This window comes from Myxocyprinus asiaticus, chromosome 9, assembly GCF_019703515.2.
Source record: "Myxocyprinus asiaticus isolate MX2 ecotype Aquarium Trade chromosome 9, UBuf_Myxa_2, whole genome shotgun sequence".
In the NCBI taxonomy this organism is placed as follows: Eukaryota; Metazoa; Chordata; class Actinopteri; order Cypriniformes; family Catostomidae; genus Myxocyprinus; species Myxocyprinus asiaticus.
The window spans coordinates 50410704-50426372 of NC_059352.1; the positions used below are offsets into that span (position 1 = coordinate 50410704).

Below are 15669 nucleotides of genomic sequence, written 5' to 3' on the forward strand. Positions count from 1 at the left end.
GGTTTGAAGCAAATCAGTGAAACAAAGTGCATATCTCAAAAATTCAACAAGTTTCAGAGTCATAAACAGCAATCTGTCACTCTTACAATCTGTTCATGTTTGTGTCCAAACTGACAAACCTGAAGAAATGAGAATAATATCCTATTTAAAAACGACCAAGAAGAGTCTTTTAAACCTTTTAACTCTGTTGATTATATACCACTCAGCTGAACAGTAAAATCAACTTAATAAATCTATAAATTCCAGAGAAAAGATAGACCTAGATAATGTAAGATGCATTAGATCAAAGCAAATTCGTTGTTTTGACGACGTGTCAACTATCAACCCAACAAAAACAAACATCAAAGCCCCGAACATCTTTAAAAAAAAAAAAAAAAAAAAAGTTATGTTTCAATATATAGACATGTCTTTATTCATATTATAAATCATCAAAGGTTAATGTATCAATTCAGAGACTCTCAAAGATGTCAGAATGATACTTTGTTTCATTCTTCAAAAACGGCGATACAAAGTAACTCTTCATAAACACTAGACGCTCATTTCAGCAGAAAGTGTCACAGTCGGGGGGTGAAACTGATATACAAACACATTTTACAGTACAATAATCCACAATTAATTTACAGTTAATGTAAATACTCTTACCTCAAACACACCAGCGATTCTTTAAAAACTTCCTGCGCTGACACGCACAGAGCATACGTCACCACGCCAAACACTCGCAGACCAATCAAGAGCTGGGATTCGTCTCAAGACACGCCCTTCTTTTGGGTGGTTTCTGTTGACGTTTGCGTTGTTTATTTTCTCATGTTTCAATAAAGCGCCGTCTAGTGTAAAAGAATACATAGATGGGTGGATGGATGGGTGTCAGAAGATTACATACACCTTAGCCAAATACATTTAAACTCAGTTTTTCACAAGTGCTGACATTTAATCTTAGAAAACATTCCCTGTCTTAGGTCAGTTAGGATCACTACTTTATTTTAAGAATGTGAAATGTCAGAATAATAGTAGAGAGAATGATTTATTTCAGCTTTTATTTCTTTCATCACATTCCCAGTGGGTCAGAAGTTTACATACACTTTGTTAGTATTTTTTAACATTGCCTTTAAATTGTTTAACTTGGATCACATGTTTTGGGTAGCCTTCCACAAGCTTCTCACAATAAGTTGCTGGAATTTTGGCCCATTCCTCCAGACAGAACTGGTGTAACTGAGTCAGGTTTGTAGGCCTCCTTGCTCGCACACGCTTTTTCAGTTCTGCTCACAAATTTTCTATCGGATTGAGGTCAGGGCTTTGTGATGGCCACTCCAATACCTTGACTTTGCTGTCCTTAAGCCATTTTGCCACAACTTTGGAGGTATGCTTGGTGTCATTGTCCATTTGGAAGACCCATTTGTGACCGAGCTTTAACTTCATGGCTGATGTCTTGAGATGTTGCTTCAATAGATCCACATAATTTTCCTTCCTCATGATGCCATCTATTTTGTGAAGTGCACCAGTCCCTCCTGCAGCAAAGCACCCCCACAACATGATGCTGCCACCTCCATGCTTCACGGTTGAGATGGTGTTCTTCGGCTTGCAAGCCTCACCCTTTTTCCTCCAAACATAATGATGGTCATTATGGCCAAGCAGTTTCATTTTTGTTTCATCAGACCAGAGGACATTTCTCCAAAGAGTAAGATCTTTGTCTCCATGTGCTCTTGCAAACTGTAGTCTGGCTTTTTTATGGCATTTTTGGAGTAGTGGCTTCTTCCTTGCTGAGCAGCCTTTCAGGTTATGTCGATATAGGACTCAATTTACTGTGGATATAGATACTTGTCTACCTGTTTCCTCCAGCATCTTCACAAGGTCCTTTGCTGTTGTCTGGGATTGATTTGCACTTTTTGCACAAAACTACATTCATCTCTAGGAGACAGAATGCGTCTCCTTCCTGAGCGGTATGATGGCTGCGTGGTCCCATGGTGTTTTATGATCTGTAATCATTTAAATGGCATCTTTTATTTTATCTATTTAGTTCTAGACAGACAGACAGACAGAAAAAAAGGGGGTATATATCAAGTGAATAAATTAGAATATTAAAGGAATATTCCAAGTTAAGCTCAATTGACAGCATTTTTGGCGTAATGTTGATTACCAAAAATATTCATTTCGACTCTCGTATACATGAGTACTACTGTTTGTACAGATGAACGTGGTACATTCAGGCATTTGGAAATTGCTCCCAAGGATGAACCAGACTTGTGGAGGTCCACAATTTTTTTCTGAGGTCTTGGCTGATTTCTTTTGATTTTCCCATGATGTCAAGCAAAGAGGCACTGAGTTTGAAGGTAGGCCTTAAATTACATCCACAAATACACCTCCAATTCAGTACACCTCCTATCAGAAGGTAACTGGCTAATTGGCTAAAGGCTTGACATAATTTTCTGGAATTTTCCAAGCTGCTTAAAGGCACAGTTAACTTAGTGTATGTAAACTTCTGACCCACTGGAATTGTGATATAGTCAATTAAAAGTGAAACAATCTGTCTGTAAACAATTGTTGGAAAAATCACTTGTGTCATGCACAAAGTAGATGTCCTAAACGACTTGCCAAAACTATAGTTTGCTAATATTAAATCTGTGGAGTGGTTAAAAAAAGAATTAGTTTAATGACTTCAAGCTAAGTGTATGTAAACTTCTGACTTCAACTGTATATAGACAGATAGATAGATAGATAGATAGATACTGTAGATCTGAAAAACGCATGAGGGAAAGTAATAATAACTACAACAAAAGTTTGTGTTTTGCTTTAGTTAGTTGAAATGCAAATAATGTCTAAAAATACCCACAGATGTGATCTACTGTGCACAGCCTGTTGCAGTAATTTTCTTAGTTTCAATGTGTGTATTTATATATAACCCAGCTTATTGATTAGACAAAATATTAACTTAAAAAATACATTGATAGATTTAAATCAATGAAGTCATGGAACTCCCTGTAGCACATCTTTCAAACTGTCTGCTCTGGAAATGTTAAACAACTCAACATCTCTAATGAAGGGGGACTACCGCAGCATGAGTAATGTAACAACATGAAGCTTTGGTTCGCTCTCATTTCATAGTAGCATCTTAAAGGTGCACTGTCATTTTTTCAGCAGTAAAAAAGTTACACTTCTTTAAGAAATGAATAGTAATTTTGAAACAAATGTATAAAATCATGAGCACTCACAAGAGATGAAGACTTCACTCATATCAGTAAACTTATAACAGCTGTTTTATTCTACATGGGGTGGGTCCCCTCATGGGGTCGGCCATGTTATGATCACATGACCAGCCAAATACTACTCGTTTAATCTCAATAACCCCCCTTTAATTGGACACTTTCACTCATAGATTAAATTAATCATGGCTGATTGTGAACAGTGAATTTCTACAGTGGCATCCGAAACTGAAAACTATTGTGTTTGAATGATACTGCATCCAAGATGCTAGATGTCACTGCAAGTCCAAGACAACATGCATAAAAATGCATGCATAGAAATAGTATAATGAGAAAGTGGGAGAGATATTTAATATAAACAGTTATCTAAAATCTTACAGAAGGAAACAGAACTGTCATTAGCCCCATACATTTTCACAAACACTGTTTAATTAAGGCGTGCAAACATTTTTAATGTGTGTGGAATAACCTCAAACAGCTTCATCCTATATACCGAGTCTCACTCACTTTTCTAAATAAGGCAGCTCATCTCTTTTCCTGTCATTTCAAGCGGATTCCTCAGGGTTTCTGGTTCTCACTGTTTGAGGACACTGAACATTCTTTGCCCTTATATGGCTAAATCCCTGCTGTGGGCCGGCTCTGTTTAGGAAAGCAGATACTCCTGATTGGCTGAGAGGAAAATGGGAGGGGTGCACAACTGAAGCTGATGCTCTGGAGAAACATTTGTGTCCCATAAGTGCAACTGTCTCACTCTTCATGACAAAAGGTTTAGTAGAAAGTAAATTCCATCAGCTGTAGCCGAGGTGAGTAGCATTTTATTATTGTGTCTAATGTCTGGTTTTATGTGTAATAAAGGGTCTATAAAGGCTTTCTACAAAAGTGTTGGCTGAGTTTGGGGCTCTGAGGAAAGATCTGGATGGAGGTGGTGACGTAGTTTTGGGTTATGGAGCTAAAACGGGTCCAATACTAATCCAGGATCTACTTTCACACTTATGAGCAATGTTTAAGCCACTCTGGGTGACTTGGGACCAGCTGTTCTGGGACAAATGCCCCAGTTCAGTGGGTATTTTAGGGTTGTGCTTCCATCAAGGTGGATTAGAGAAAGGAAATGTCCAGTTCTATGACCAATACGGATGGATTTTAATGTATACTTTGCTTTTTAATTCACAAGCATTTGGAAACCAAAGGCTTTGTCTTCCTGAGCTCAGAAAACTTGTTAAACTCATTTTGCATATTCCTTATTAAAATATACTCATTTCTGAAGTTGTGCAAATGCAAAAACATACTTTTCTTAATCAGTACTTTTGTCTTTTTTTCCCCCAGTAAAAATATCTAAACATGCTAAAAATAAGATTCATTTACTTAAAGCAAAATTGTTTAAAATAATAATACTTACTGTCAGACTATATATATATATATTTTTCCCCCTCTCCACTGACAATTTTAGTAGTATAAATAATATAGTAATTTTATTACTATTTATTTGCCCATGTAATAAAAAAAAAAAAATATATATATATATATATATATATATATATATATATATATATATATATATATAAAATATATCCTCTCAAACAAGTCTTATTATTTTGTAAAATGTTACTTTTTCTCTAGTAAATTTATCTTAATTTACATATATTTAGATATTATTACTGGAAATGTAAAAAAAAAAAAGTATTTGATTATTATTATTATTATTATTATTATTTTAATTTATGTTTTTATTTATTTATTTATTTTTTGGCAGTTTAGGGTTGTATTTCTTTAAAGAAATTTCTTTTTAATCTCTTTTTCAACCAATGTTGTTGTAGAGATGATGTTGTTTTCAGAGAACATATATTGAAGTAAGATGACTTTTTCAACTTGTGTTAGATTTATGCTTTAAACATGAAAAATAAATACATTTGCCAATAGGGTAAGAAAAATAAACCATTCAAGATATGTTGATATGTGTTACGCTGGACTATAACACACGGCCTCTCGTGGCTTATTGGTTTTTTTAGCATGCCTGGGACGCTGAATTGATCAATCCGTATCCAGGAATGGTACAATGCTTTTTAATACATTTCTGAGTTCATTTGTGTTACTGAATCTTTGGACAACTTGTTGGAGTCTTTCTAAAAGGAGTCACCAAGGATGAGTTCAACAGATAACAGGAAGTGTGCTTGCCAAAACAATCTCAGAGGACACAAATGTGAGGAAGAATGTGAGCGATTGATGTCCTTATCTGGTCTGGATAGTTTCTGAATTCCTGAGGCCCAACTGGACATTGTGTTCTGATGACTGTGGAACAACAGTTAGTTAATCAGTTACGAATGAAAGAAAGAATGTAGTTAGACAGTTTAAATTAAAGCATTGTCCAAATTATAAACAAAATCTGAAAGCAATAACTGGAGATTTACAAGAAATTTTAACAGAATTAAGCCATACTCACAACTGCCTGTTTTAAAGTTGTTGTATATGTAGAACATTTCTTTATGTTCAGTGTAAGACATTTATATGATTAATGTACAATGCAGGTGGTAAAGAACAGGTAGTTTGCATACACACCAAGGCTGTTAGAACGATACATTGTAACTGAGTGAACAGTCCTCTGTATTTGGTTACTGTATTGGTCAGATATTGAGAGGCTATGAATACTTGCTCTTATCCAGAAGTAATAAATGTACAGATAGGAAAATGTGCGCAGGGATAAACTGTATTTATATATTCATAAATGTGTTAAATAAGTTTTGAATCAGATGTTTATGAACATGTTAATTTATGTCATTACAAAGGATCTGATAATAATGCTAAAAATGGAACAGGGTTCCCATGGTCATGAAAAACCTGTAAATACGAGGGGATTGTAAATAAACATATTCCAGACCTGAATAAGTAATGAAAATCTTGGTAGTGAAGTGTTACATTTTCCATAGTGATGTCTAAATTTGTGAGCAATTCGTTGCTTTGGGTCTTTTCAATGAATCAGCTGAAGTAGTTCGCAATTCAGTTTAAATTATACATTTGCAAATATTTTTTCAAATAATGAAAGGCCATGGAAATTCACTGTGGGAACCTTGTATAATGAGGAATATTTTGGACTACATGCATACTGTGATTCTGTGCATCTCAGTAGCTGGGAAGTGTAGTTTTTGAACTGATTTTTGACTGTGAGTCAGACTGAAAACAAAGGTGTCAAATGACTAAAGTATGATGCAAAGTTTACAGAAGAATAATGCAGACGGTATACACCTTTTTTAGTTTGTTGGATAGTCAAAAACCAGATTCCTTCCTGTGGTGACAGTTGTAGGTCAACACCCAAATGAGGTCATTCACACATGCATAAACCTGTACAAAGACAGAAATTTAGGTTGATACTGACTTCCATGAACTTCCATAAAACCATACATTTTATTGATATAGCTGATTATTTCAAAATATTTCACCTAGAAAACAGAAAATACAGGAATATATTGACAGATACTATAGAGAACTATGAATGAATGGAGCATCAAACTAAATGTAATTAAATCTGTTCTGCATGACAAAAAGAAAACTTCATTAGTGTCAATAGGTTACATGCATGAATGCACATTAACATAATGTGATAGGGACCGGAGCGGTCACAAGAGAGAAGGAATGGCGTTCCAAAAAGATGTTTAATCCATCAGAGGTGCAAAATGTGCAAATAAACAAGTGTTTAAAAGTAAACATAAAACCAAGGTTACATACAAAAAAAAAAAAAAAACAGTCTAAAAACTAGGCCTGTTTTAGGTACTAACAGCAGTACTCCCCTCCCTAAACAATGGAGGCCAGAGTATATTGCACTCAGGCAACCTTGTCCATGTGCTCCAAACACTCATCGTCCATCTTGTCTTCCCTCTAATGGCGGCTGGGTTAAATAGGGAAATTTTCCCACCTTTTCGAATTGGAACATACCATTATATTAATAATGAACCCTCACCTCCCCATTCTTGTACAAAAAGTCACCTTAAATAAGAATGAGAGATGAAAATGAGAGTTAAAACTCCAATAGAGACAATAAATAGGACGGATAAAAATATTTGCACAACAAAACCCCAATAAACATTGAAAATGGGTGAGTAAAACAAGAAACATGTCCTTAAGACACATTTAAATCCCATGATAGAGATTGACTCGCAGGCTCTCCATCACAAATAAACACATCATTTATTTTTTGAGCTATGAGCAGCATCTTACAATCAGGCAATACTAGACAGCTTATTCCAGCTTCATCGGTACACATATTGATTTTTCATCTTTCTCTCATTCACAAAGTGGGAAAGCCACTTTCTGCCATTTTTAAATAGATTCACATTTTCTCAATTTTGTTTATGCAAAGTTTGACCAAACTTCAACAAAATTGGTGCAGATCCTCTTTAAATGAAGCTTCACAATCCTGACCAATTGATTTTTTTATTTTCCAAAATGTCTGCCTGTAACACGCTAACAAATTTGCTGGCAAAGAACCCAACAGGATGTGAAATTTTGCATGTATTATTTCCAAAATGCGATAAAACCACAGAAATTTGGTTAAAGCACTCAAAAGTTATGTAAGCAATAATATACAACCCAAAAAAAAACTATATAGGCAACCCAGGTTCCTTGGATGAGTGGTCAGTTTTACAGTGCTTAATATGGACAACATTCATTATTATGTTGGCTTTAAAATTCCCTAAACCAAGACAGAAATTTCTGACACTAACTCCTGTCAGAGATTTCAAGCTATTTACCAGAGATGGTCCACTTCTATTAAAATGAATGGGAGAAACTGGAATGCTCAACGGTAGCCAACAGTCAACGGATGTAGAAAGGAAGTCCTACCTAACAGGTAAAAGAGCCAATCACCTTTTAGATACAGACATCGCATGTCCCGAGAGTGTTCCAAAGATGGCTGACAGTGGACTGACTTGCTAGAAAAACTATGACTACATCCACCAAACTTGGCACAGACCTTCAGACCCATCTGGAATAGCGTGCTATGTCTTCTCTAAATTATAGGACTTATGGTTTTCGCACAGCGTACGATTAAAAAACTGAAAATGGAAGGAATGTTCAAATGGGCCAGAAAAATTTTCCTGAATTTGAACTCCACCTGTAAAAACATTACAATGTAAACAAACCCTCAAAAGGCTTTTGATCTCAAAAGGCAATTTGTCTCACTTTAATGTCTGTATAAACATTGAACTTTAAACTTTCAAGACTAGTCTAAACTTTCAGAAAAGGCTTTGTCATGCCAACATCAAAGTTTGTCTTGAAAAACTTTACCTATCTAGTTCAGAAAAAGATGACTACCAAATGCTGCAACTGACCAATCAGAATCACATATTCAAGAGAGCCATGTTCATTTACATTTTCTGCTCTTTCTCTAGGCCTAAAACACCACCAACATGTCAAGCAAGCGAGCAAAGGGGAAGACCACTAAGAAGCGCCCTCAGAGGGCCACATCAAATGTGTTTGCCATGTTTGATCAGTCACAGATCCAAGAGTTCAAGGAGGCATTTAACATGATTGACCAGAACCGAGATGGATTCATCGATAAAGAGGATCTTCATGATATGCTTGCCTCTTTAGGTAAGTCTAATGGAGAATGTGATCATCGTTCTCGTTGAGGACATGGTAAAAATAGGGCTTGCAATTTTATGCTTATTTTTACTAGTCGATCAATAGTAGAGTCGAAAAGTTGTCCACTAGTGCTGGTGCAACCCCTACTTTAAACTAAGTTTTAGTTGAAGAAATGTGTGTGATACCTGTGTCCAGGTAAGAACCCGTCTGACGAGTACCTTGAGGGCATGATGAGTGAAGCACCAGGCCCCATCAACTTCACCATGTTCCTCACCATGTTTGGAGAACGGCTTAATGGAACCGACCCAGAGGACGTCATCAGGAACGCCTTTGCTTGCTTTGATGAAGAAGGATCTGGTAAAACAAACACTACTTCCATGAAGAGTTTGGCCACTTATAAACAAAAGATCTGTTCCAAAACCTAGTGAGAAGCCTTGCCGTTTACTGCCTACATAGGAAGCTATCTTCTAAAACTGCATCCTTACTAGGGCTGGTATCAATACAGATTTCCAGATTCATTTCCGATTTTAATGAATAATTGGAGACAACTTAAATAATCAAATCTACGATTCTCTGGCCTTATCTGGATGTATGATAACCATCTGTTCTTGATATCTGTACAGGTTCCATTCATGAAGATCATCTGAGAGAGCTGTTGACCACCATGGGAGATCGTTTCACAGATGAAGAGGTGGACGAGCTTTTCAGAGAGGCTCCCATTGACAAAAAGGGCAACTTTAACTATGGCGAGTTCACCCGTATACTCAAACACGGGGCCAAGGACAAAGATGACATATAGACAATCACAGACATACCGCTACAGCTGGACAGCACATTGCAAACACGTACACAACAGCTGGATAATCATGCATAGATACAGCTGCAATAAAGCATTTCAATGTTTTGCCTTTTTATATATTTAAATACATATTTTATTTAATGCTATATAATATGATCAGAATATGTTGCTAACTAAATCTGTGAAATGGAATGTACATTTTCGGTTACTATGGGGTAGAGGTCAACCGATAGTGGATTTTGCTGATACGATAACTTAGGTGATGGATAGGGCCGATAACAGATTAATCGGCCGATAGTTTTTAAAATCGATTTATAGAATATAAAAATATTTTCATAGTCTTTCTTCACTATGACTGGCACAGACAGAGGTAACAAGAGTCCTAAATTAAGAGGCAGTTTATTGTACAACCAAAATCCCAATACTAACCTGACAAAAAAATTACAATTGGGTGCATAACACAGGACCTTTAACTATATACAAGGCTGAAACGCTCCAGGGACTCCTATTTTGAAATGGCGAAGGCTTTGCTCTGTTATTAAGTTGTTCAGAGCCTAAATATTCACCAGATGAAGGGTTTTGTAAATATATATGTAATCATGTAATGAGGAATATTGTTAAATATAGCTGCAAGCAGCGATGACGGGCCCAAGCACCAAGGGTCCATTTCCACCCATTGGCTTTCGGAAAACAATACACGATGGACACATGCATATGGTCGAGTAAACAATAAGACACCATGTCTTACCTTCTGCTCAGACAAAATGGTTAACAACTTTGATGTGTGGCAAATGTAATAAATGTGTAATTATGGCAAGTGTGAACCCTTGAACAATCCAAAAAAGAATATTGTTATTTGACTTGTGGCAATGAAAATATAATGTAAGATATCAAGAATCCCCTTACCTTATTAAATTTGACACTAGTCTGAATAACTTTTGTGTGACGGGTGAATATAGGGGTTGTTTTTTTCAAAGTCTATTCAAAGTGTCACATCTATTGTTGCCAGCTGGAGGCCTATGACCCTGACCCACCATAGCCACATTCATGTCATAAGCGTGATTAAAAATATTATAGATAATATTATTATTTAAATGCACACTGGCCACAAATCATATGCCTCAAATCCAGATTGAGTACAATGCCAACACTAACAGGGCAACACTATTTAAATATAAAATACACTTTGATTATTGTGCACCAGCAGTGTCTGGACATTATTCTAAAAACTTTTGAAGGGTTTCAGATAAAAATAACAGGTCTATTTCAAAGTTTGTTGTAAGAGCCACACTTCCTGCTGCTGGTTGGTGGCGCTATGACCGTGACCCACAATAGCCACGTCCATTTGATCAGCCCCCAAGACCAAACATAGAGCTCAGTTTTGATCTAAATCAAACAATGCACGCAGAAGACATGAGACACTTCCTGTTTTCCATTTTTTGCCGTTCATTTATTGCCCCGCCATGGCAACACTGTTCAATATATAAAAATCTGTTCGCACTTTAGCATCTACAATGTCTTGGCATAATGTTGTCTAAATGTGGTGAGGAGTATTTAAAAGTTCAGAGACTGCAATATTATAAAATAAAAAATGTCCGACTTCCTTGGGCAGACCTAATGACTATAATTATGAAAGTTGTCCGGCTTGATGAGGACTATATATGTATGTACCAATTTTGGTGACTGTAGGTGAAACTGGGGGTGCAACAGTGCGCCCGTTACATGCCCATGTTAAAGGTGGCGCTAGAGAGCCCGCCCTACATGCCAATGGGTGAACTTTTGCCCAGGCCTAATGAGATATATCTATCTGCAGAGCCGCAGAGCCATACATCACAGCAGTTTCAGGACCGCAGCGCCAGGCCAGCAGTCTCAGGACAGATGTTAGGTCGGAGCTAATGGAGCTAGTGCCACCTACAGTTTTGAAGCGTAATTTCATAAATTTGTTTGCTTTATTAGATTTAAAACGTGCTGTTTTCACATCGATTTCCATTTGATCACTATCTTAAACATTTAATGGTAACACGTTTCATTAAGGTTCCCTTTGTTAACATTAGTAGGTATCATGAACAAACAATGAACAATATTTTTAATAATTATTTATTAGTCTTGGTAATGTTAATGGATAAACACAATTGTTCTTTGTTAGTTCATGGTCCATGAACTAATGTTATCATATACATCTTTTAATTTAAAAAATATATTAGTAAATGTTAATTAACATTAACTAAGATAAAAAAAAAAAAAAATGCTAAAAATGTATTGCTCATTGTTATTCATGTTAACAAATGGAAACTTATTTTAAAGTGTTACCCATTTGACTTTTATATGAGATATGATTTCCTTCATCTTCATGCTGTTACAGATAGTACTTGAAAAAGGAACAAAGCATGGGCATTTAATGTCATATATATTTAATCATAACAAATAAAAAATAAACCTTCAATTACAAAGCCTAGCAAAAATGTACATTGAACAATTAGAAAACTAATAAGAAATGTTAATATTGTTAAAATAGATCTAAAATAATAATTTAAACAACTTGTAAACAACAACAACATTTTAACAGAAACACTCAAAATTTATTCAACAAACAGATAACTTAAAACTCATCAAAAGAACAATTGACTCTTAGGCCCATCTTATCATGTAATTCCAGGAAACAAATCTCCATGTCATACCTAAAAAGAAAATTAAATGTAAAGGTTTCCCTGGAAAGTTCTGGTTCTTCAAAAAGATTGCGGATGGCCCTTTCCTTGTCCTCTTCTTCCAACTGTAGAAAATAAGGCTCTTCAACTTTGCCTCTGACCAGCTGTTTATTCCCATGCAGCCATTTCACAACTGTTTTGAGGTCTTTAATTATTGGTAGCTCCTTCATTAGAGAAGAGTAAAAAATAATGCAATTATTGGTTTTAATATTTGCAACAACACACACACATAATGATGTGTCTCTGACTGCTGGCATGGGCACTGGTGGTTAATGGTGTGTGTTTGTGATGTGATATATATATATATATATATATATATATATATATATATATATATATATATATATTTGTTTTTTTTTTTTTTGGTTCATTTAGAATTGTCATTCAGGGGGTGGTTAGTGTGGTCTGGAGGGAAATAGAGAGGCACATCACCAACCACCAGTGCATCAGTGACCATGCCAATGGTGTTTCTCTGACTGCTGGTGTGGGCACTAGTGAATGATGGTGTGTCTCTGACCGCTGGCGTGGGCACTGGTGCACTGGTGGCTGGTGGTGTGTCTCTGACTGCTGGTGTGGGCACTAGTGCACTGGTGGTTGGTGGTGTGTCTCTGACCACTGGCGTGGGCACTGGTGCACTGGTGGTTGGTGGTGTGTCTCTGACCGCTGGCGTGGGTACTGGTGCACTGGTGGTTGGTGGTGTGTCTCTGACCGCTGGCGTGGGTACTGGTGCACTGGTGGTTGGTGGTGTGTCTCTGACCGCCGGTGTGGGCACTAGTGCACTGGTGGTTGTTGGTGTGTCTCTGACTGCTGGTGTGGGCACTAGTGCACTGGTGGTTAATGGTGTGTCTCTGACTGCTGGTGTGGGCACTAGTGCACTGGTGGTTGGTGGTGTGTCTCTGACTGCTGGTGTGGGCACTAGTGCACTGGTGGTTGATGGTGTGTCTCTGACTGCTGGTGTGGGCACTAGTGCACTGGTGGTTGGTGGTGTGTCTCTGACTGCTGGTGTGGGCACTAGTGCACTGGAGGTTGGTGGTGTGTCTCTGACCGCTGCTGTGGGCACTGGTGGTTGGTGGTGTGTCTCTGACCGCTGGCATGGGCACTGGTGCACTGGTGGTTGGTGGTGTGTCTCTGACTGCTGGCGTGGGTACTGGTGCACTGGTGGTTGGTGGTGTGTCTCTGACCGCTGGCGTGGGCACTGGTGCACTGTTGGTTGGTGGTGTGTCTCTGACTGCTGGCGTGGGCACTGGTGCACTGGTGGTTGGTGGTGTGTCTCTGACTGCTGGCGTGGGTACTGGTGCACTGGTGGTGTGTCTCCGACTGCTGGTGCGGTCACTGTCGCACTGGTGGATAATGGTGTGTATCTGACTGCTGGCGTGGGCACTGGTGGTTAATGGTGTGTCTCTGACCGCTGGTGTGGGCACTGGTGGTTAATGGTGTGTCTCTGACTGCTGGCGTGGGTACTGGTGCACTGGTGGTGTGTCTCCTACTGCTGGTGCGGTCACTGTCGCACTGGTGGATAATGGTGTGTCTCTGACCGCTGGTGTGGACACTGGTGTTTGGTGGTGTGTCTCTGACTGCTGGCGTGGGTTCTGGTGCACTGCTGGTTGGTGGTGTGTCTCTGACTGCTGGCGTGGGTACTGGTGCACTGCTGGCGTGGGCTCTGGTGCACTGGTGGTTGGTGGTGTGTCTCTGATTGCTGGCATGGGAACTGGTGCACTGGTGGTTGGTGGTATGTCTCTGACTGCTGGCATGGGTACTGGTGCACTGGTGGTGTGTCTCCGATTGCTGGTGCGGTCACTGTTGCACTGGTGGATAATGGTGTGTTTCTGACTGCTGGTGTGGGCACTCGTGGGTAATGGTGTGTCTCTGACCACTGGTGTGGGCACTAGTGCACTGGTGGTTGATGGTGTGTCTCTGACCGCTGGTGTGGGCACTGGTGCACTGGAGGTTGGTGGTGTGTCTCTGACCGCTGGCGTGGGCACTGGTGAGCAGGTGGTTGGTGGTGTGTCTCTGACCGCTGGTGTGGGCACTGTTGCACTAGTGGTTGGTGGTGTGTCTCTGACCGCTGCTGTGGGCACTGGTGGTTGGTGGTGTGTCTCTGACCGCTGGCATGGGCACTGGTGCACTGGTGGTTGGTGGTGTGTCTCTGACCGCTGGCGTGGGCACTGGTGCACTGTTGGTTAGTGGTGTGTCTCTGACTGCTGGCATGGGTACTGGTGCACTGGTGGTGTGTCTCCGACTGCTGGTGCAGTCACTGTCGCACTGGTGAATAATGGTGTGTCTCTGACTGCTGGGGTGGGCACTGGTGGTTAATGGTGTGTCTCTGACCACTGGTGTGGGCACTGGTGGTTGGTGGTGTGTCTCTGATTGCTGGCGTGGTTACTGGTGCACTGGTGGTTGGTGGTGTGTCTCTGACTGCTGGCGTGGGTACTGGTGCACTGGTGGTTGGTGGTGTGTCTCTGACCGCTGGCGTGGGCACTGGTGAGCAGGTGGTTGATGGCATTTTCGCTGAAGTGGGATGCTATTTATGTTTACATAAAATTATTTTCAAAATGGTCTCTCTTTAAAACTGTAGTTGCTCAGAACAGACAGCGGTAATGAAGTGATGCTCTACAGCCCAAGCCAAATATATGAAAAGTAAAGTAAATATAAATATTTGTGCTAAATATATTGACAAACAACTCAAGACGTTTATTTCTCCATTGACAACTGCCTTGTTGGAGTAGCTTTGGAGATGCTATTTTAATTTGTCCAATCTTGTTGGCTTAAACACACTTGCCATGCAAAAAGATTTTGCATTGCTGTAACTGAGGTAATGTTTAACCTCTCCACAGGAAAAAATGCACCACACACATTTTGGGAACTTTGACCAATGCAACAAAATACTTACAGTACTCAAGAGTAGCCTATTAGTAGGCTACCATAAACTCACAAACCATAGGCCTAAACAAAACAAAACAAAAGGAAACAACCCGTTTATATTCAGAAATATAAAAAAGCTTCAGTGACTTTATCAGTATGCCTGTTTACAAAACACAGTCCGAAGGGTAATCGAAATGTCCCCAGAACAATATTTGATTTAATAGAGCATGAAAAAAAATTCAAGCTTCAATAAGAATAACAAGAAACACAACTACAGATTCAGTAGTCATCAGATAGATATAAGATATTATAAAGAAAACAACTCACTGTGTTCTCTGCCATGAATGATGTTTTGTCATTAGCTAACCTCCAGCATGAACCTGCTGTGACGTATGGCTCTGCAGCTCTGCAGATGGAAACTATTGGACCTAATGCCGACAACTCTGATTTGTGTGCAAAATTTCATTTTTTTAAACATGTTAAGTGCCCCAAAAGCACCCAAAACCTTGAAGAGTAATAATAATCCTTAGAAGAA

General features: G+C 38.8%; 2 protein-coding genes across 2 annotated transcripts in view; one reads left to right on the forward strand and one right to left on the reverse strand.

Moving 5' to 3' along the window:
* Nucleotides 1–763, reverse strand: part of zgc:123305 — a 26104-nt gene extending 25341 nt beyond the window's left edge. Inside the window, exon 1 of the mRNA XM_051706370.1 lies at nt 643–763. The gene's annotated coding sequence lies outside the window, so the exon portion shown is untranslated. The remainder of the gene's footprint in view (nt 1–642) is intronic.
* A 3080-nt stretch (nt 764–3843) lies between these two features.
* myl9b (myosin, light chain 9b, regulatory) lies at nt 3844–9682 on the forward strand. Its single transcript, XM_051706403.1, has 4 exons — nt 3844–4000; nt 8576–8777; nt 8964–9125; nt 9392–9682. Exons 2-4 carry the CDS (start codon nt 8594–8596, stop codon nt 9565–9567), a joined length of 522 nt encoding a protein of 173 aa, XP_051562363.1. The 5' UTR covers nt 3844–4000; nt 8576–8593; the 3' UTR covers nt 9568–9682.
* Nucleotides 9683–15669: the final 5987 nt, after the last annotated feature.

What these genes read in the sequence shown, in the direction of transcription:
- myl9b (XM_051706403.1), top strand. Translation starts at nt 8,594, where the DNA reads ATGTCAAGCAAGCGAGCAAAGGGGAAGACCACTAAGAAGCGCCCTCAG. An exon ending in TGATATGCTTGCCTCTTTAG is followed by an intron (nt 8,778 to 8,963) that starts GTAAGTCTAATG and finishes ACCTGTGTCCAG; the next exon opens with GTAAGAACCCGTCTGACGAG. An exon ending in CTTTGATGAAGAAGGATCTG is followed by an intron (nt 9,126 to 9,391) that starts GTAAAACAAACA and finishes ATATCTGTACAG; the next exon opens with GTTCCATTCATGAAGATCAT.